The 23,195-nt window shown below is 35.8% G+C and overlaps 1 protein-coding gene and 1 pseudogene across 3 annotated transcripts in view; one reads left to right on the forward strand and one right to left on the reverse strand.

Moving 5' to 3' along the window:
* Positions 1 to 22,126, forward strand: part of KIF11 (kinesin family member 11) — a 111,885-nt gene extending 89,759 nt beyond the window's left edge. For all 3 annotated transcript variants that reach the window (XM_037803779.1, XM_037803778.1, XM_037803777.1), the window contains 5 exons: positions 14,588 to 14,867; positions 16,611 to 16,833; positions 18,080 to 18,231; positions 18,798 to 18,917; positions 20,766 to 22,126. In XM_037803779.1, the coding sequence (XP_037659707.1) occupies positions 14,588 to 14,867; positions 16,611 to 16,833; positions 18,080 to 18,231; positions 18,798 to 18,917; positions 20,766 to 20,897 (907 nt within the window). In that variant the 3' untranslated portion in view covers positions 20,898 to 22,126. The remainder of the gene's footprint in view (positions 1 to 14,587; positions 14,868 to 16,610; positions 16,834 to 18,079; positions 18,232 to 18,797; positions 18,918 to 20,765) is intronic.
* LOC119509779 lies at positions 8,186 to 9,144 on the reverse strand (annotated as a pseudogene).
* Positions 22,127 to 23,195: the final 1,069 nt, after the last annotated feature.

A 23,195-nucleotide genomic window follows, 5' to 3' on the forward strand; every position in this document is an offset into this window, starting at 1 on the left:
AATCGATCCATTGTAGGTGCTTTCAAGATTTTTTCTTTGTCTTTAACTTAATTAAATGAACTTTGTCAGGAGTTTAATTTTGTTGTTGCTTTGTATTTCTTTGAGTTCATCATGTGTGAAATTTGCTCAGCTTCTTGAATCTGTAGGCTTGGGAAATTTTTATCTGTTATTTCTTTGAATGTTTTTCAACTCCACACTCTTTTTCCTCTTCTTTTAGGAATACAGTGGCATGAATATTAGATCATTTATTATGGTCTCATAGGTCTCTATTTTAGTTTCCTAGCTGTTAAAAATATATATCATACAATGGGTTGGTTTAACAGGGATTTATTGGCTCACAGTTTCAGAGGCTTGAAGGCTTGCTTCCTCCTAGCATTGGTATCTTCTGGCTACCCGGCAATTTTTGGGATTCCTGGCTTTTCTGTCACATGGCAATGTACATGGTGATGTATTCTCCCTTATCTTCCAGGTTACATTGACTTCTGGCTTCTGATTGTTCCTTGTAGCTCTTCTCCATGTCCAATTTCCATTGCTTACAAGAGCTTCAGCCACATTGGGTTAAGGCCTCCCCTCATCCAGTTTGGGCAAACTTTAGTTAATAATATCGTCAGACGTCCTGTTTATAAATGGGTTTACACACAGGACCAGGGATTGGGACCTGAGCATGCTTTTGTCGGGGACATGATTCAGTCCCCAATAATCTCCAAAGCTCCTTATATATATATTTTTTTAAATAATCTATTTTCTTTCTATTGATCTCTCTTCAAGTCTACTAATTCTTTCCTGTCATCTCCAAGCTGCTGTTGTACCCATCCAATGAGTTTTGTATTTCAGTTATTGTATTTTCAGATTTATAATGATCATTTCCTTCTTTTTTATGTTTTCTATTTGCCCACTTGTTACCCCCATGCTACCCTAGGCTGCCTGCTACTTCCTCATGCGGGTCAGAGTCCAGATTCTCTACATTGTCTTTGATGACACTGTAAGGAGGCAGTTTGCATCTGTGGTGCTTAGCTGGAATAGTGTAGGTATTGTCAAAAAGGTTTCTGTACTATGGGGATATATGGGTGATAAAAAGAAAAACCAGGGAACTTATCACTGTATCCTTTCTCAAGTTCTGAGGCACCTACTTGGTCTGCCTTCCTCTTTCTACTTTCAGAATTCTTCTTAATAATTATCTGTTTTATTATGTACAGGGTTTCTAGTTGTATTTAGCGGAAAGAACCAAGGAGAAATGTGTCTACTCCATATTGTCTGGAATCAGAAACTTCCAGCCTTTTTAGAGTTAGAAGAGCCAGTCTGTGCTGTTCACTTAGGCTTCCATATAACACTGTTTTGCCTTAATGGACATAATAAATTTTTTTTTAAATAATAAAATTTTAAATTATATTATTTTACTAAGTGTTTACCTTGATTTGTAAAAATTTAATTGATTGTTATTTAAGTAGATCTTATAGATGAAGGATGGCACATTTTTTACACATGTATCACATTTCCCTCTTCCATCAACTCTGGGAGACATCTCTAATTTATTATGGTTCTTACCCTTCTGCATTGCTCAGTTTCCTTGGAACCTCAAAAATGTTGTAAATATTGCCTTAGGCAGCCATTATTATTGATCAAAGTTGGCATGAGAGATGAAACTAATTTGTAATCATCCCTGCAAGGTTCATCTGTGGTAAGTTCATCTTCTTTAACTCCCCAATCCCCAGTCTTTCCTCTGGAATTCCTGGGTTCTTAAAATTTTGGCTTTTGATATCTAACCTTCCCATTTATTGGCTAGATCAGATGTCCTACAAACATTTTTTATCACATACTCCATCGGTCAATAAATAAAATTGAGCATATGTCCCCTGTATGTTTGTGTAATTATAAGGTACATACTGCTGTATTGCTTCATTACATTATAAAACACGTCAAAAATATCTTTTTTAATGGATGAGAGATGGACTAGATAACATTTTTAGATTTCTTATGAATTGAGATGGTTATATACCATAGAGTAGCTAATTTTTAAGGCACAATGTACTTATAGGGAAGGTTGATTGTTAATAGGAAGTAAATATATAGCACTTATTACATGACTATGTTACAGGCACATACAGATATTAACTGATTTAATGCTCACAACAATACTTTGAGGAGTAAGGTACTATAATTACCACAATTTCAAACTATTTTCTTTGCAGAAATCTTTTAAAACAACTTGTCTATTTTAGGAAGGTTAGTTTAACAAGACATTATAGTCTGTGAATCCACATAATCTATGTATCTATCAGAGTCCCAGCCCCAGGATCACCAAGCAAAGATCTCACAAAGGGTGGGTTTGGAACTGAGATAATAAAATAATAACTAGTACAACTCAGCAAACACAAATTGCAGTGTGTTTTAATATGCTAAAAGTGAAGGATAACTAAGAGTGATAGAGTTAAGCCTTCCAAGTTGTGGAACTTTCATTCCTCTCACTACTTTATTTTACATGAAACTGACTGATCTAATGAAGGAGCTAGTTGTCAATCCATATTGTAAATATTAGTAAAGTGTAGTTTCTTATTTTTAGATGAGATAACTTTTTTTAAAATTCAGTTTTATTGAGATATATTCACATCCCATACAATCATCCATGGTGTACAATCAGCTGTTCACGTACCATCATATAATTGTGCATTCATCACCCCAATCGATATTTGGACACTTTCCTTACACCAGAATCAGAATAAGAATAAAACACAGAAGTGAAAAAGAACACCCAAATCATTCCCCCATCCCACTCTATTTTTCATTTAGTTTTTGTCCCCATTTTTCTACACATCCATCCATACACGGGATTAAGGGAGTGCAATCCATGAGGTTTTCACAATCACACTGTCACTCCTTGTAATCTATGTTGTTATACAATCATCTTCAAGAGTCTGGGCTACTGGTTTGGAGTTTGGTAGTTTTGGGTATTTATTTCTAGCTATTCCAATACATTAAAACCTAAAAAATGTTATCTATATAGTACATAAGCATGTCCACCAGAGTGACCTCTCGACTCTATTTGAAATCTCTCAGCCACCGAAGCTTTATTTCACATCCCCCTTTTGGTCAGGAAGATGTTCTCAATCCCACAATGCTGGGTCCAGATTCATCCCTGGGAGTCATCCTGCATTGCCAGGGAGATTTAGACCCTTGGGAGTCAGGTCCCACATTGGGGGGAGGGCAGTGAGATCACCTGCCCAGGTGGCTTAGTTAGAGAGAGAGGACCACAAGATGAGATAACTTACTTACTTACTTACTTACTTATTTATTTATTATTTTGAAATAAATTCAAAGTTACAGGAACAGTTGCAAAAACAATACTAACCCCATACACAGAATTCCATCATACCCTGACCCCCCTCCCCCGATAGCCCAATCCACCAACTTTAACATGCTGTCACATCGCTATTTCTTTCCGTCCCTCCCTCCCTATTTATCATCCATCATCTATTGCTCTGTCTTCTGAACATATTAGAGCTAGCTGCTCACACCCTTGAACAACACTGTAATTCACATATACACTTCCCATGAATAACAACATTCTTTTATGCAATCCCATTAAGTGCAGCTAAGAAGTACAAGAGATTCAACAATGATACAAAGCTTACCTTCTATACTTCCTTTTTCTTATGTCTCAACTGTGACCCTTTGAGCCTCCTGTCCTCCATCCTCCAATCCCATCCAGGTGCATCCTTGGCATTAAATTGTCATCTATTTAGACTGTCTTTTTTTTTTTTTTTTCCCAATTGTGGAAACATACATACATCCTAAATCTTCCCATTCCACCCCCTCCCTAGCCTTCTATTAGTGGGATTAATCACATTTACAATGTTGTAATGCTCTTTCCCACCATCCATTACTAGAAATTTCCCTTCACCTCAAACAGCAACCCTGCACTCATTTCTTAACTCCCCACTGCCCCTTCCCCCATTTCTCTTAACCCATACTCTACTTTTCATCTCTATGGTTATATTCTCTAATAATTTCTTTGTGTTTACTGTGGGGCTTAAAATTAGCCTCTTAAATCCAAAACAATCTTGTTTTTCTTTGATGCCACCTTCATTTCAATAGGACACATAAACTATGTTCCTGTACTCCTCCATTCCCCCACCTTTATATAGTTGTCTAAAATTACATATTTTATGTTGAGTTCAAAACCACTGATTTGTTATTAGAGTTTGTGTATCATGTAGGAAGTAAATAGTGGAGTTACAGTTCAAAAATTATTGACTTCTATTTGTATTCCATTGTGTCTGGAGAATGTGCTTTGAGTATATTCAATTTTTTTTTTTTTTTTTTTTTTTTTTTTATTGAGGCTTGTTTTATGTCCCAGCTTATGGTCCCTTCTGGCGAAAGATCCGTGATCACTAGGGAAAAATGAGTGTTCTGGTGATTTGGGATGTAAGGTACTATATATGTCTGTTAAAATTCGATGAGATAACTTTTAACAAAAGTTAAAGTTAAAGTTAAAGATGGATCATCTTACCTTTTGGAGTATGTAGTCCTCATTTTGAAGATCACTGCTCTAGACCTAGAATATTTTTTTTTTTTTAACTTCTGAATCATTTATTCAAAGCATTTTTAAACCAGCATTTTTTTTTTTTTATTAAATTCAGTTTCATTGAAATACATTCACACACCATACAATCATCCATGGTATACAGTCAACTGTCCACAGTATGATAACATAGTTATGCGTTCATCACCACAATCTATCTCTGAACATTTTCCTTACATCAGAAAGAACCAGAACAAGAATAAAAAATAAAAGTGAAAAAAGAACACCCAAATCATCCCCCCATCCCACCCCATTTGTCCTTTAGTTTTTATCCCCATTTTTCTGCTCATCCATATACTAGATAAAGGGGGTGTGATCCACAAGGTCTTCACAATCACACTGTCACCCCTTGTAATCTACATTATTATGTAATTTAGACCTAGAATCTCTTAAATCCTCTCTAACATTAATAATTCCTGAATGCACAGCTGTATTTTTATCTTTCTACGAATAATTCTTACTTTCAAGTATGAGCATTTGTTTAGTTAGTGGTATTCTATGTGATACAGTGGAAGGAGTATTGGGCTATAACAGCTTCTCTTTGATGGCTGTGATTTAGGTTGTGGTCATCCCTGACTTCTTGAGTTAACTTACTGTTAGTTCCTCATTGGGTTCTCTGGTATAACGTCCCTATTTTGTCCTGAGTTCATCCAGCGTACAATAGACACAGAGGCTTTGGAGTCTTTTTACTTAAAAATAAAATGCAGTAACACCAATCTCACAGGGTTATTATAAGTACACTATAAGTAGTGGCTGCTTTAGTATGACTAATAGCATCATTATCATCAATATCCATTTGTATGATTTTTGTATCATAACCTGATCTTGTCTATTGTTTTATTTTCTCCTTCCAGTTGATTTGCAGGATAGACCATTTCCTCCTCATCCCTTAGACTGAAGATGAATATTTTTTTCATCTTCATTTTATTGAGATATATTCACATACCACGCAGTCATACAAAACAAATCGTACATTCGATTGTTCACAGTACCATTACATAGTTGTACATTCATCACCCAAATCAATCCCTGACACCTTCATTAGCACACACACAAAAATAACAACAGTAATAATTAAAGTGAAAAAGAGCAATTGAAGTAAAAAAGAACACTGGGTACCTTTGTCTGTTTGTTTGTTTGTTTCCTTCCCCTATTTTGCTACTCATCCATCCATAAACTAGACAAAGTGGAGTGTGGTCCTTATGGCTTTCCCAATCCCATTGTCACCCCTCATAAGCTACATTTTTATACAATTGTCTTCGAGATTCATGGGTTCTGGGTTGTAGTTTGATAGTTTCAGGTATCTACCACCAGCTACCCCAATTCTTTAGAACCTAAAAAGGGTTGTCTAAATTGTGCGTAAGAGTGCCCACCAGAGTGACCTCTCAGCTCCTTTTAGAATCTCTCTGCCACTGAAGCTTATTTCATTTCCTTTCACATCCCCCTTTTGGTCAAGAAGATGTTCTCCGTCCCACGATGCCAGGTCTACATTCCTCCCCGGGAGTCATATTCCACGTTGCCAGGGAGATTCACTCCCCTGGGTGTCTGATCCCATGTAGAGGGGAGGGCAGTGATTTCACCTTTCAAGTTGGCTTAGCTAGAGAGAGAGGGCCACATCTGAGCAACAAAGAGGTATTTGGGAGGAGGCTCTTAGGCACAATTATAGGGAGGCCTAGCCTCTCCTTTGTAGCAACCGTCTTCCCAAGGGTAAAACCTATGGTAGAGGGCTCAACCCATCAAATCACCAGTCCCCTATGTCTGTGGTCATGTTAGCAACCTGAAGATGAATATTGACCCCTCTCCTGTTGTATCTTATTAAACTACTTCATGAGATGTTCTCTCTTGTTCTAAGATCCTCCAGACCTGCAACTGTTCCTTAGTAGACAGTAGATACATTTGCTTTTGAGCACTTGAGAGGGGCCATTTCAGAATTGAGGTGCATAAATTTAAAGTAAACACCAAATTTTTGAAGGCAGTATAAAAAAAAAAATCTCAATTTTTTATATTGATTACTTACTGAGGTGATAATGTTTGATATATTAAGATTAAATAAAGCATACTACTAAAATAAGTTTGACCTGTTTCTTTTTCCTCTTTATTTCAGAATAATTTTAGATGTAAAGAAAAGTTGCAAAGATACTACAGGGAGTTCCTCCTGTATAACCCTCACCCAGTTCCCCGATTGTTAACATCTCATATTACCATGGTATTTTGTCAGCTAAGAAACCAATACTGTTACATTAGTATTAACTAAGCTCCCACATAGTTCAGATTTTCCTTGTTTTTCCGATAATATCCCTTTTGCCTTCTGAGATCCTATCCAGTTTAGTTGTTATGTCTCCTTAGTCTCCTCTGGTCTGTTATAATTTCTCTTTCTTTATTTTTGATAACCTTGACAGTTTTTTGAGGAGTCAGGTATGTTGCAGAATGTCCCTCAGTTTGGGTTTTCCTGATGTTTTTGTCGTGGTTAGGTTGGATTTATGGAGTTTTGAAAAGAATATTAGAGAGGTAAAATGCTGTTCTCATCATATGTATCAAGGAGAACATGCTATTAACATGACTTTTCACAGGTGATATTAACCTTCATCACCTGGGCCAGATAATGTTTGTCAGGGTTCTCCATTATGAAGTCATTTTTTTTTTCGTTCATCTTTTCATACCCTATTCTTTGGAAGCAAGCCATTAAGCGCAGGCCATACTCAAGATGGGTGGGTAAGAAATGTTTCACCTGGAGGAGGAATTATCTATATAATATATTTGGAATCCTTTTAAAAGGAAGATTTTTCTTTTTCCCATATATTTATTTATTCAATCCTTTATGTCAATATGGTTTCATGGGTGTTTATTTTATATGTGGGGTTATAATTTAATACTTTATTTTGTTCAAATTGTTACTGCCTATCTACATCTTTGTATTTAAAGTGGGGTTTTAGTAGACTGCATATATTCGATATACTTGAATTTTGCTTCTTAATTGACTTTAACAATGACTTTTAACCAGTATGTTTAGACCATTCATATTTAAAGTGAGTATTGATATAGTTGGATTAAAATCTATCATCTTGCTGTTTTGTGTTTGTTGCATCAGTTGTTCTTTGATTCTTTTTTTTTTCTTTTTGCCTTTTCTAATTTTAATTGGGCACTTTTAGGTTTTTATTTTATCTCCTCCATTGACTTACCATTTCCACTTTAAAAAAAAAAAAAACTTTTCAGTGGTTATTCTAGGGTTTGCAATATATGTTTTTAAATAATTTTTTTTTTTAAGACATGTTTATTTAGCGTCATGATCAGACTGTTAGATTTAGCAATCAATAGCATGGGTGCAAAAAAAAAAAAAAAAAAACTACATTAAAACCCTTTGTTGGAATGCTTTACACTTTCCACGGAACAGAAACTAAAATAATCTGTTATACAATTAGTCACAAATACAGTCCTTGTGGTTTTTTTGCCCATACACATGAGGATTGTTTAAAACATGTCTTCTTTGTAGCAGCTAGGCCCTGCCACCACTGTGCTTGGCTGAGTTCACAAATCTGTTGTAACCTGTAGCTTCCCTGTCACTTCTCTGGCTCTCCTCTCCTGCTAAGCTTTGTTTCCTGGCAGTAATTAAAACCTTCTGCCACTGCCATAGCTACTGCTGCTGCTGGAACTGCCGTAGCCACCTTGGTTTCGTGGTTTGGCAAAGTATTGGCCTCCACCATCAAAAGGGCCAAAGCTTCTGCCTCCAAAGTTTCCTCCCTTCATGGGTCCAAAATTTGAAGACTGATTATTGTAACTGCCAAAATCGTAGCTTCCACCACCTCCAAAATTGCTTCCATTTTTACCAAATCCATTATAGCCATCACATTGCCACCATATCCACCACCACCTTGGCTGCCATCAAAGCCACCACGACCACTGAAGTTTCCTCCATGACCAAAGTTGTCGTTCCCACCAAAACCACCTCCACGACCACCACCACAGTTTCCAGAACCACTTCGACCTCTTTGGCTGGATGAAGCACTGGCCATCTCTTGTTTAGACAGGGCTTTTCTTACTTCACAGTTGTGGCCATTCACAATATGGTATTTCTGAATGACAATCTTATCCACAGAGTCATGGTTGTCAAAGGTTACAAAAGGAAAGCCTCTCTTCTTGCCACTGCCTTGGTCAGTCATGATTTCAATTACTTCAGTCTTTCCATACTGCTCAAAATAATCTCTTAGGTGATGTTCTTCAGCATCTTCTTTAATGCCACCAACAAAGATCTTTTTCACAGTTAAGTGGGCACCTGGTCTTTGAGAGTCTTCTCTTGAGACAGCCCTCTTTGGTTCCACAACTTGTCCATCCACCTTATGTGGCCTTGCCTTCATGGCCGCATCCACCTCCTCCACAGTAGAGTACACGACAAACCCAAAGCCTCTGGAGCATTTGGTGTTTGGATCTCTCATTACCACACAGTCTGTGAGTATTCCCCATTGCTCAAAATGGCTCCTCAGACTTTCATCGGTTGTTTCAAAGCTTAGCCTCCCGATGAAAAGCTTCCGCAGCTGTTCAGGCTTTTTAGGAGACTCTGACTTAGACATGACAGCAGTGGAAGGAAGGAATTCAATGATGTTTCCTCAGCGGTGTCCAGGAGCAGAAAGGAGTAAGCTAACGTATCTGTCTTAATAATTTGGTTGTTGAATACACCTTCAAATAAACTATTTCTTGTGTAATGAAAGGACCTTCTAATAGTATAGTTCCAATTCCTCCTTCCTATCTCATGTCATTGTTTTAATGTATTTTACTTTTACTTGTGATATATATACCCAATACATTGTTACTCCAATTGCTTTATCTTTTTTCCTTTTTAATGTGACTACTAGAAAGTTTTAAATCACATATGTGCCTCACATTATATTAAAAACTGCTGTGCTAGAATTCTGGCCATCACCTGTCCTTCCTCTTAACTCATATTTTCTGTTTTTCAACCCTATGTTGGTCCTATTCATTATACCATGTTTCATTTTGAACTCTTCTTTTTAGACTCTGAATCTAGAAAGTCCCTCCACCCCCCCCCACTCCCATTTTTTATTCCTAGTGTCTAATGGATTTCTGGCTCTTTCTATAACTTTGGTAGGAGTACTAGAGTAGGCTTGGGGTGGGCAGGGATTTATGATGTACTTTCTTAAGGCCTATGCAAGTCATTTTTCTTGCCTTCAACCCTACTGACATTTATAGTCTACACCAGTGTTTCTCAAAAGTGTGATTCAGGGACTATGAATTACCCAGGACTAGAGCCCAGGAATAAAGGCGATTTTTATGTATATTGAAGTTTGACACCCACTGCCTCTGGCATTTATTGTAATGATTTGTAGTCACTTGTGAATAAGCCTTGTCTTCCCACTAAGTTGTGAGTACCTGGAGGAAGGAAATTAATATTGATAGCCTCCTTAAATTTCTTCCCCTTTTCCAATTCATTTCCACTGAATTTGTGGATGAACTTTGGTTTTCAACACCTTTGCTTACTCACATGGTGTACCATCTAGTGGTAATAAAGTGTATTACGTCAAGCTCTCTTTCTTTCATCCCCCAAGCTTTAGTACTGTGGTCCTGTGATATGACTTTGGATGCTGTTATAGGAAAACTTATCATAAGAAGGGAATCAGTGAAATTTAAATGTATATTGTAACTGAAATTTTTGTATCAAATTTGCAATACAGTATACCATGTGTGTCATATGTATAATTTGTCATACCCCAACATAATTTTTTTAATTAGGAAGTTTTATAGTTGACTTTTTTGTTTTATAATATTTGTCATTTTTATAAATTATTTTATGTCACAGACAAGATAAAACTGCTTAATAACATGACTGACTATAGCCAGTTTAGGGACTAGTCTAGAGGCTAGGAAAATAAAGATTTAGCTCAGTGGTTCTTGGAACCACTCTGGCTACATATTAGAAATCATCTACAGAGCTTTACAAAAAAATGCCCTACTCCTTAAGTAGTAGTTCTTAAACTTCAATGGGCATCAGAATCACCTGCAGGGCTTTAAAAAATTCTGGGCTCCCCACCCCATTTTTCAGATTTATTAGATTGAGGGCTGAGAATTTACATTTCTAACAGTTTGCCAGATGATATTGATGCTGCTCTTCTGAGGCTCACACTCTGAGAACTATTGCCTTAGACTTTTTGATTTGTTGGGTCTGAATTTGGGTGTGGGCGTCTTTAAACTTGTGTGTACATCTAGTGTTGAGAACTATTGTTTTAGATGATTAAACAGAAGGAAGCTTTACTTAGGGTTCTGTGAGGTTCTAAGCTGACTTATATTCAAAAGTCTGGTTACACCTACTATTGATGTGGCATCAGCTCCCATTAGAATTAACAAAAGAATTGTAGGTTTAGTACAGAGGTTCTTACATTTGGCTGCACATAGGAATCACTGGGTCTCAGATTCTGATTTAATTGGTCAGGGATGTGACTAGGCCTTGAGATGGTGTTAAAAGCTCCCCACATGATTCTAATGTGTAGCTGAGGTTACTGCTTGTATTGGTTTTCATTGTCTCACAATTCTGTGCATCAGAAGTCTAGCAAGATGTGGCTGTTATCTGCCTCAGGGTATTATAAGGCTGAAACAAGTTGTTCAATAAGGCTGAATTCTTGTTTCTAGAAAAATAATTGGGGAGAAAACCTGCTTCCAAGCTCATTCTTCCTGTCAGAATTTACTTCCTTGGAGTTATAGGACTGAGGTCCTCATTTCCTTGTTGACTTCAGCCTGTGACCTCACAGCTCCTTGACATTACTCACATTCTTTGCCATGTGGCCTCTGCCATCTTCAGGCCATCAACAACATACATTTTCTTGCTTCAAATCTCCTGACTTCTTCTTCAACTTCCTCTTTGTTTTTAAAGGGCTCATATGATTAGGTCAGGTTCATCTGAATGATCTTCGTGTTTTAAGGTCAACTAATTTGAGACTTAATTACATCTGCAAGATCCTTCACTGTGGTACACAGAGTTGTATTTGACTGGATAACTGAAAGGGTGTATACATCAGGAGCCAAGAATCTTGGGGACTATCTTAGCACGATGCCTACCACACTTCTCTATAGGCTCAATTTGTTTTTTCTTTTTCAACTTCACATTGTATATATGCTTACCCATTTCTTTCTACACAATAAATTTTGACTATATGAGACAATAGAATGGTCAATTTTTGAGCTGGGCCTATAAATTTATTTTTAACTTTTAGTGCTGCTTCATTTTGAGTTCTTTCCCTTTCTACATTTCATCTGATTGGTTTAATAAGTCCTTGGAGGAAGAATATTAGGGAGCTCCTTTTTCATAAAAGTAATGAAGGTAGCTTAGAACACCCTCCAGAGATAAGTAGCTTAGTTTATATTAAACAGTTATTTGTTTATTCAAACACCCCTAATTTATGAACTGTCCCTGATTATAGATAAACCCACAAAGAATATCCAACTCTAAAGAAGGCTGGTTGTTATATAGAACATATACGCAATTGAAAAGGCTATTTCTGACAGCTATTATATCTTTCTTCATTCTAGGGACATTTATCTTAGCTTGAATTGCTTTCCTTCTTTCTGGACAGTGTCTGTTATGCCATTAATTCCAGTTCCCATTGTTCTATTGGAACATTACTGAGGTTATTTTGACCCTATTTTTAGCATATTTTCATAAAATTTAACTTTTCACATTTTTCCATTTTTTCATATTCTAAGGAACGTGAAGATTTTGATAAGGTACATACCTATAAATTACAATATAAGTTGGTCAGGTTAGTTTTATTTGATTTGTATTATGTGTTCTTTACTGACTCATTGGAGAATTATGGATGGGGTTTTGCTGGGTGAGGCAATGACATTGCAGAGAAAATGTGAGTTGTCCAGCAAAGTACAGAATCAGTAATGATGGTCTAAAAAATTTGGGTGGATTGGGTTTATTTATTTTCAACAACTATTTTGAGAACCTACTATATGTGAATGTACTATACTATAGGTCAGTGGTTTTCATAGTATGGTACTGGGACCCATCAGCATTACCTGGGAACTTATTAGAAATGTACATTCTGGGGGCTCCCCTCCAGACCTGAATCAGAAACTGAGGGTGGGCTAGCAGTCTGTGTTTTAACAAGCCCTTTAGGTGATTTTTTTGCACATGAAAGTTTGGGAACCATAATGCTAGGTAACAATATCTTTACCAGTCTGCCAAGAGGTAGATTGGTTTTATTTCCTTTCCAATTTGCATAAAACTATTTTAAGGCATTTTCAATGGGTGGTGAGTTAGGTCTCTTGCCCTAAGGGAGTAGCAAGGAGAACAGGATAAATTTTAATTCTTCCCCATTTGGTTTCATAGCTCTCTGTGGGATTACTTCTTAGAGCAGGGTTTCTTAACCTCTTGCCAGTTTGGGCTGGATAGTTCTTTGTTGTGGGATACTGTCCTGTGGATAGTAAGATACTGAACAGCATAGCATCCCTGGCCTCTACCCACTAGATGCCATAACATCCCCCAATTGTGATAACCAAAAAAAATATATCAAGACATTGACAAATGTGCCCTGGGAGGCAAAATCATCCATGGTTGAAAAATCACAGACCTAGAAGTCTATGCTTGAGTTCACCTAGTAGCTGTAATTTTTGACTGTCAATAGCATTTCAAAGTAATATTTACAGCCTCTTTTGTCTAATGTTAGAGACAAATAGTATTTTCCTTTGAATCAGGAAGAGGTATGATTTTTAAAAATAAAAGTTTATAGAAGGGAGTGCTCAAATGTCCTGAGAATAACTGTCATCCCATAATTTGTAAAGAATATATTTTTTTTTCCTAAAGCACTTAATAACAGATCTTTTCAAAAGATTGCCAAAGATAATCAGGGATTCTGTCCTAGGTATAATTATACAAACACTCTGTGATCAATTTTAGCAGTTGAGGAAGTGTGTTTTCATTATTTCGAAGCACTTACCCAGCCCAAGTATTAAGACTCCTGTCTCATCTCAGAGTCTAGTAATGTCTTGTTCTGAAAGTAGAAAGATGGCAAACTCATCTTATTCATCTTCTAGAACATCCTTTCACAAGGATGGGGGTTGGTGAGGTGGGAGATACCAATCTTTTGAGCTATTTAATCATTGCCTCTAAAACTGACCAAAGAATTTGTGTTGTACTTCATAGGCAAACATGTTATTTTAACACTAAGTCCCTGTCTTTTCTTTTTGCATGTTTTATTTTATTATTAATTTTTACAAACACACACTACCCCTTAAGCTAATAAAGTTGAAAGCTTGTGGTAATGGATTGCTTTGGATTTACTCTGTGAAATTACCATCATGTAAATAACATGGAGTTTGGTAATTTGTGCACGAGTATGAGACTAACCTCACCTGGGTTGCCTGAGTAAGAACACCTCCTAGAGGCTAAAGTAATTCTAAACTTAGTATCTCCCTAGTCTCCTTTCTTGAAAAAAAGGCTCTATAGGAATTTGCATTATGGGTGGCTCCCTAATAAACCCAGAAGAACCGATGAGCATAGGATAGGAGAAGCAAGGCCTTCCATAAGGGAATGGGAAGCAGAACTGAGAATGCTGAACAGCTGAATGCCTCTGAATGGGAATGCTTCTGATATAACCACAGTTCAGTGATGAAATGAGCCCTTCTGGCTCTGGTCCCTACCCTTAAGTAACATAATCTAGTAGCAGAAATAAAACAAGTAGACAAATTTCATTTTAATAACTGTTTAGTTAAATAAGAGATACAAAGAAAATCATCATATCTGAAGGAGGGCTGGGAAAGTTGTAATGAAAAAGATGACATTTTCAAGGGTCTTTTAAGGCAGGTGTGATACCAGCCTGCTGTGAGAAGACATTGGCGAAAGGATCCATTCTCACTGCAGAAGACTGATTAAGAACATGGGCTATGAAGCTAGACTACCTGAGTTCAGTTCAACTCTGCCACTGGAGAGCTTTATTTTATTTATATCCTTTGATTCTTAATTTTCCATTTTAACAATGTCATTTTTTTTACCTATAGGAAATCTAAGGATATAATCAACAAACTAACTTCTCACAGCACAAAATTTTTTGCTGATTCTGATGACTTGTCACAAGAACTCAGGCATTTTAATGAAGAAGGTACAAAATTGGTTGAAGAGTCTATGAAACACTATAATAAACTCAATAATGAGCTTGAAATAATATCACAAGAGACTGAACAGAGATTTGAGGCTCTGAACACAAGCACACTTTGTTTTTCTGAGCAGTGTATATCTTCCTTAAATAAAAGACAAGAGGAAATTCAGAACTTTTTGGAGGTAATAACTTTGTAACTGGAACCTACTTTGGGAAGAAGAGCAATAATCAGGAAATTAAATATTCTTGGCTAAGAACTGGTTTAAAAACAAATCTTATTTTAAAATATAATGAATGGCTTAAACTTTAAAGTATAGTAGTATACTTTTTTGTGATCTTGTTTCATGGTATATATCTCCTAGATCTATAAGTTAATCTAACATCTGATTTCTTTTCTGTATCTATCCTTGGTTTTTGACTTGTTAGTTTCCTCAAGGAAGGACACCCTGCTTTTGACATATAATACCTTTCACTTATATATGGTTTTAATTTTATCCAAGTATGTTGTACATTCAAACCTATTATTACTTTAAATATTTAAGATATTGTTCTGGTTGCACAAAGGATACTTGAGAGGTTTGTGGGTTTGCTTGAACTTAATACTTGCATGAGCCCTTTGCAGCTTCCTTTTTCTTTCTGTGCAGTAAAAGGATTTCACTAACATTCTCAGGAATCAAAGTACAAAGAATCCAAGTATTTTAACCTATTTAAGCTATTTTTACTAAAAGGAACCAGGGTTCATAGAGAAATAGCTGATTTCAGGTTTGAATCAGAAAATGTACAAGATGAGCCTTGACATTTTGACATCTTATCATACCAGAAAGTAAGAAAGCTATTAGAGATTACTGGGATTGTGTCAAAAGGACTTGGTCAACCTGAAGGCACTCCTCCTGCTCAAAAATGGTATGACTTGGACTTCAAAAAGAATAATGTCTACAATGGTTTAAAACATATCAAATATGTTAAAACTCAAAAATTCATTTAAAAAAATAAATAAAACCTCATAGGTTTCCTTAGAAGCATGCTAGGAAGTAGTGCATTACTCTGAGAACTGGTAAATAAAGGGAAATAATAGAGCATCCATCTCTTGTTCCAGAGAGAACTCAGTCTTGTTTTACCAGGGAAATATCACTGTTTGCAATCCCTAAAGAAATAACCCCTACCAACATTAATGACTGCTAAAACCATCTGATCAAAAGTCGATGGGGGAACTTTTATAATTAATAAACTGACCACATACAAACCCACTGATTAATCTTAACAGGAAAGACACAACCAGGTATTATGTGCTTTCAACATTAGCTTGCCAAAAAATTAAACATGAATTAGATCAAGCCTCTGGATCTAACCAGTTTATAGAAAATACAGAGAAGAGAAGAACATATGAAAATATATCCCAGAGGTGGAGTCAGACAAATCCAGAAGTTAAAAGATTCAACAGGCCAAAAGACCTAGTTTGGATGATAAACCAATAAGCCATATCAACCACATCTAATTCTGATTCAGACAAACCAAATGTGAAAAACATTTGAGACAACTGGTGAAATTTGAACATTAACTAGATATTCGATATGGAAGGATCACTGTTAAATTTTTTGGGTGTGATAGTGGTCTTGGGGTAATTAATTTTAAGAAGCTCTTATCTCTTAGAGATATATGATTAAATAAATGGAAGTAATGATATAGGAATTGCTTCAAAATAATCTTGGGTGGGAGAATTTTGTGGTCAATTTTATTTCATGTAAACTCCATGTATTGATGAATTGTTGAACTGAGAAGTGAATGCAAAGGAGTTAATGTTCTTTCTACTTTTGTATGTGTTTTAAAAACTTATGGGAAATTTCATGATGAGGGGAAAATAATATATTGAAAAAAGGACTGACAACTTTAAGTTTAGTAATGAGACTTGTTTGCATCATTTACAGGTTGTAAATCAAGGTTGTGAGGCTTCAAGTTCAGAAATTACGGAAAAATTAAGTGGACAAAAAGCAGCTAATGAGAACCAGCGTAACACTTTTCTTGATCAGATAGCTATTGATGAAGAAAAATTGATGGCACAAAGTCTAGAACTTAATGAAACCATAAAAATGGGTTTGACTAAGCTTAATTGCTTTCTGCAACAGGATCTGAAACTGGATATCCCAACAGGTACTTTAAAAGAGAAATAATATTGTTAAAATTTCTTAAGTTGAATTCAACCCTATACAGTGTCATATGTTCAGAAAAACTAGATCCTACCATTGCCTTGTTGGAATTTGCCATCTCACTGTAGTCCATCCAAATATTGAAAAAATGAAGCTCTAAACGAGTTTTAATCAAGTATTAGATGTCATGATGTGGGTGATATGTATCCTAGAAATTTGGACATAACATTTCAGTAACATTGCACAAACGTTTAGGGAACTAACTTTGTTAATAAAGGACACTTTAAAAACAGAAAAATAAAACCAATCAACCATCTACCTAGCACTATTTGTAAATGAAAATGATATTATAACACCAAAAATGTTGGAAGGATATAATTGAGTAAATCTAGTTTAATGCAAAGCCCTCCACATTGTGCTTTCTGTTATTTATCCCTCTCATTTTGTCATGGATTGTTAGATTGGCATTTGGGAATCACCATTTTGGGATATCAGAGATGACAAAGATCAGTGTAGCTATAATGATTCAAAGAGGTCTTCACAGAAGAAGCTATAACAAAGCTGTTATATACAGATGCGTTAATTGGATTATTCAGGTCTTAGATTGTCGTGATAGTTGTACATATTGTAAATTTACCGAAAATCAGTATACACTTAAAAGAGTGAACTTTTTTAAAAAAGTAATTATAAAAGGAAATGGTGCTAAAGCATGTTGTTTTTTTCCTAAGAGACATGTAAGATTTATTGTTCACTTTTCAACAAAATGAAGAAATGTAAATGTTATAAAAGTATGAGCTCTTATTATAAAGAAATGTAACTGGTTAATTTTTAGCCACAATACCAAATATATAATGAATGATTACCCCTTTCAAAGTAATTATGTTGGGGAAACTATACACTTATTTCAACAATGCTGCTGTTTCTCAGAACATTTCTGTAATTCCTTTTGAGCCTACAACACATCTTCTGTACATCGTCAGAGATGGTAAATTTCATGTTTTAGGAGGGTAGGTTAAATCTTGAAAATGATTGAGTCTATTTAAGATCAGTTGTCAAATTAGAAAATATTATTAATTGCAAGGAGTATATGCCTGAGAGGTAACAAGAGTTATTCTTTCATATGGCAATCGCTGTACTTTGGGAAGACAAAGACTCATTTGGAAGTGTAAGTTCTAGCATATATATATTTTTTAAAATCCTATTACTAGGCACAAACTTCCATTTTTCCCACTATATTATGTCCACTAAAGGTATGACACCACAAAGGAAGAATTATTTATATCCATCAATGCTGGTAAGAACTGAACCACGTGAACAGCTCCTTGATCAGTTAAAAAGGAAACAGCCTGAGCTGTTAATGATGCTAAACTGTCCAGGAAACAACAAAGAAGAAACCAGTCAGGTAAAATTTAAAGCATCATAATTTTAGAACTCTCCCAAAAACTCTTGATATGGTAGACTTCCTGTGAAGAATTTTACTCTTTACTCTTCAATTCTGCCCTGCCTCTCATTAATGATAATTGCCTGACCATATTAACTCAGTCAGGTCTCTCAATAACCCTTTGAAATGTAAAGTAGTATTGTCACCATTGTATAGATAAGGACGTGAACAAATGACCTTGTCCCAAGGTACAAAAAAAGTTGGAATTAGAACCTTAGACAGTCAAGCTCCATAATCTGTGGTCTTAACTATAGTAATTATAGAAAAATTAGGAAATATAGAAAGTAACAAGAAAATAAAATCCCATTATTCTGAGATTACCACTTTTAACATTTTGGTATAGATACTTCTCTACTATATGAAAACATATTAGAGATTAATTATTTTCTAGACTTTGTACTAATTTTGTTGAAGTTTAACTTTTATACAATGGGTATTGTGTTATATTCAAAGAAGAAAACTGCCTTTACTTTTGTGAAGATTTTTTAGACCTTGAACCATATCACGCATCTAGCTTTTTATTTTAGGACATGGAAGAAGAAAAGGCAATTATGGGGCACACTAGTGAAGAACCTCTAAGTCAAGAGCCATCTGTAGATATTAGTGTGGATCATTCATCAGGTTCATCAGGGGTTCCATTTTTCCAGGTACCTGATAAAATCATATGAGATAACCCTTAATACTTCTGACTTAAAAGCCAGTCATTTGCTTTTCAAAAAGCCATTACTTAGGTAGAGTATTTAATGGACCAAGAAAAAATTTTAACTCAGTCTTTTAGGATGCCTTGTTAACTTTTCTGATTTAAATTATTTACAAAAATTTTTATATTAATCACTGGCTTTCTATAGGATAAAGGCAAAATTTGACTTAAATCTCTACCATCAGCTGATAATCTTCAGCTCTTAATCTCCTTTTTGCTTCCTACCTCCTCAGAATGGATACTGAAAGAAGTCATTTTTTTTCTTCCCTTTATTTTTGACATGGAAGTCTTAGAGTCCTGCACATAATCAGACTTTGAAGGCTAAGAGATTTAAAAGATTGTGAAGCTGAAGGGCTTTCGGGTTAGGTCAGTGATTTATCCTGTCTGAAGCTCTTCTTTTGTTAACTATTCCCCTGTTTCCTGAGCTCCTTCCCTGCTCTGATAATACACAAGTAAGTCCTATGACCTCCCCTACCCACCTTTTAAAAATTGTCGAGAGCATGACACTAGAATCAGCTTAGCATCTGTTCCTGTATTTTGAGGACATGAGCCTAGACAGAGTCTGTGAAGTAAAGATTTCCTTACATAGGACACTGGTGTCTGCATTTTAAGTCAAAGTACCGCTTTCAATAGGAATATGCTTCTGCCTGTCTTTAATAGACTTGCAGGTCCTTCCCCCAAGGTCTAAAGTTTCTCCATCCCTGATTTAAAGTTTTAAAAGTTCTATCTCAGGTTCTCTTCAATTCTTCTCCGTCTGTCCCAGGACAATTTTGTCCAAAAATTCTTCCTACCTTTTACTTTATTCTTTACTATTAGATAAATCTAAATATATTTAACTTTTTTCATCCCTCTTTTCCATCTTACAAATTTAGGGAAAAGGGGAAAGTTAAAGAGAGAGCATATTAGTGACTACTTAGTTCCTGGCTAGAAATCATTTCATTATTACTATTTGTGGCATTTGAAGGCCTGGGCTAGTGGTTGAGCTATGACAAGGAAGTCCCAACTGTAGCAGAAAGCATTTGGGGTTAGGTGAAGTCCAAAAATCATTTTTCCCTTCATTGCAGTCTGATGTGGGGAGTTTCCCTTAGTTTAAAACTCTAAAGTTGGTTTATGATTTTTCTCAATATTGATGACTGAGTCCACAATGAATTACACCAGTCTCTATATGCAAGTTGGAGGAATCCTGTGAAATAAAACCCGTAAATGAGAATGTGAAATAAGATTTTAAAAATAATAATAATAAGATAAACAACTGTTTCAAGGTAACCTGTATACTAGGTTCTGTACTTAAAATAGAAATGCCATTTTTGCATGATAGCCAATCCTTGAGCAGGGTTTCTCAACAGTGGAATTATTGATATTTTGAGCCAGATAATTCTATGTTTCATGGGGGCTATCCCATGCATTGTGTAATATTTAGCAGCATCCTTGGCCTCTAATCATGAGAAGCCAGTAGCACCTCCTAGTATTGACAGCCCCAAATTTCTCCAGACATTGCCAAATATCTCCTGGGGGACAAAATCATTTTCTGTTGAAAGCCACTACCCTCAGGTAAAATCTGTAATTATGCCTTGGGAAATAATGCAGAAAATTAATATTCGTTTCACCCCACTCCTTCCATTGGTAGTAGAATGAAGAGGGTGTTCACCTCTAAATGCCAAATTGTTGGCTTAACTTTGTACTTTTACAAACTTAATTTTTACCTATACCCCAGAAAACTTTAGAAAATAGGGTATAGATAATGTGTATCAAATGTTACTTTATACTGACTTAATTTCTCCCCTTAAATCCACAGCATAAAAAACCACATGGAAAAGACAAAGAAAACAGAGGCATAAACCCAATGGAGAGGTCTAAAATGGAAGAAACTACAGAGTACTCTGTCACAAAGAGCAGACTGCCTCTACGAACCCAGATAAATTTTTAGTTAACTTGGGGGGCAGGAATTTTATTTTTAAGGAAAAATGAAAGCTAAAGCCTATAACCCTAGAACTCAAGTCTTGTGTATAGATTAAAAACCAAGAATTGAAGGTATCAAGACAGTATTGTAAATTTAGTTGAATTTAATGTTTACCCATTTTTCTGTCAACTCTGTAGTTCACTGTGTATTAAGTTGGTTTTCTTTTAGGATTTGCATTGAATAAATATGCATTTCTATCTTTTGATATAAAATAGCTCTTTCATAACAAATAAAAAATATTTTTCTTGCATATTATTAAACAGCAGATATTCAGAAGCTGCTTGCCTTATACTGGTAAATATCACCAACACTTGGTTTTGGAAAGCACCCTCTCTTTTCTCTCCTTATTATGATTGAATTATGCCTGTGTTTGCTTGCTTCCTTCCCTAGACTTTCCCTTTCTGCTTTCGCCTCAGCTCACTTTCTCCCTTTTTATTTGTCACCAAACCATTTGTAGAGATACAAAAATGTATGCCAGAATTTTACCTAGAAATATTTAATACTTTTCAGTTGGCTATTTCTAAAATCGCTGTTGACAATAAACATAACCCTTTAAGTATCCCTTCCTTCAACATTTTAATTTGTTTCCACTAGATGTGAAAGCGTTTCATTCCTTTATGAGGCCTAACCCATTAGCAAAGAGGTCACAAAGAGCCAACTTCTCCAAAATACATACTGCTATTATGGAAATACTACCTAAAGCTCTGATTAATGGCTGGGTAGCCCTATTCTAAGACATGTATCTTATGGAAAAGATCACAGTGATTTAAGGACTTTCTTAAACTACTAATTTTGAGTATAATTTATATTATCTTTGTTTACCTGATAAAACTTTTTGTTCTTTGTATATAATATCATAAGTATATGTATATTTTTCTGTATTGAAGGGCCCTGACACAATCTGGCAGCTAAATTTCTGGACATTGATATATTTCAACATGAAGAACCAGAATACTTAGAATATGAGGGAAGAATAAATTCTGTGCCCATATCAAGTTTACTGTACTAATTTTAGAGAGATGTGACTTTAATAGCTAAGGAAAAAACAAGCTATTAGAGAATTAGAAAATGTGCGTCTTCAGGGAACTAAATTATGCTTGCAGAAGTATTAATTATCGTAATAAAAATAATAGATGTAATTTCTCTGCAAAATCAGATGTCAGCATAAACCCTGGATAATATATAATAAAATAAACTGCCCTCAGTAAATCCATGATTAATAAATTTGGTTTCTATATTAACTTGCTTGCCCCGAATTTCTTATCTGGCTATGGGTACACTGACAGAATTAAACAAAATACATTTAAATTCCTAATGCAAACTTCTACACAGGTACCACCAGGTAAATATTTCAGGCTTTCAACTGGATTCCAAGGGGTATGCCTTAGGCATAAGATGAATGAAAAATAGAAGCTTGAAGTCCAGTTTCAAATCATCTCATTCCCTAACTGTATTAAGGAAATCTGGGAATGTTAATACAACTATTTAGCTATCTGACAGAAGGACAAACAAATCTTCCCTGGAAGAATTTAATGTTCAAGCCTAAAATTAGCTCTACAAATTTCAGAGACAATATGTCACTCAGAAAATAACCAAGAGTGACATCAGCAGAAGAGGCAGAGTAGGTAGGTCCCAGGCCTCACCTTCCACAGAAACACTGAAAAATCAAGCAACACTGTCAGAATAAACATGGTCAGACCTCTGGAAAATAGCTGAAGATTATAACAAGCATATGTTGAATCAAAAAAAGGCAACTTAAAAATGATTCAAAAGCTTTGTGGAATTTTAACTTGTCCTTGCCCCATCCCCCTCTCTAGCTTGGCTGGAGTCTTTAAGAGAGCACCTATGTTCCTGGTGTGGGATCCTGGTTCTGGGGGGAACAGAGCAGACCTTATTCTCAAAGAATTGTTTGTCCTAAACTGTCTGGGGGGCCCTGAAGGACTGACACAGGGCACTTGACTTTATTTCACTTACTCTGAACTCATGGTAGAAAAGTGGCCACTATTCTTCAAAAACACAAGGTAAAGGAATGAGCTTCTGCTTCCTGGGACAAAAGATTGCAAATGAGACAAATGATAGAGCACCAAAACAAGAGAAGAATAGCTGGGGAGAGACTGAGGAATCAATTCAAAAAGAGCCAGCGTACTGGGGAACTTAGCCATGCATATGCCCAGGGAAGGATGCATGCCCAGAAAGACCTGAGAAGACCCTAATCTTTCACCTGAAAAATACCAATCAAAATTCCAACCCCTTTTTTGTAGATAG

The sequence above is a fragment of the Choloepus didactylus genome, chromosome 15 (genome assembly GCF_015220235.1).
Source record: "Choloepus didactylus isolate mChoDid1 chromosome 15, mChoDid1.pri, whole genome shotgun sequence".
Lineage (NCBI taxonomy): Eukaryota > Metazoa > Chordata > Mammalia > Pilosa > Megalonychidae > Choloepus > Choloepus didactylus.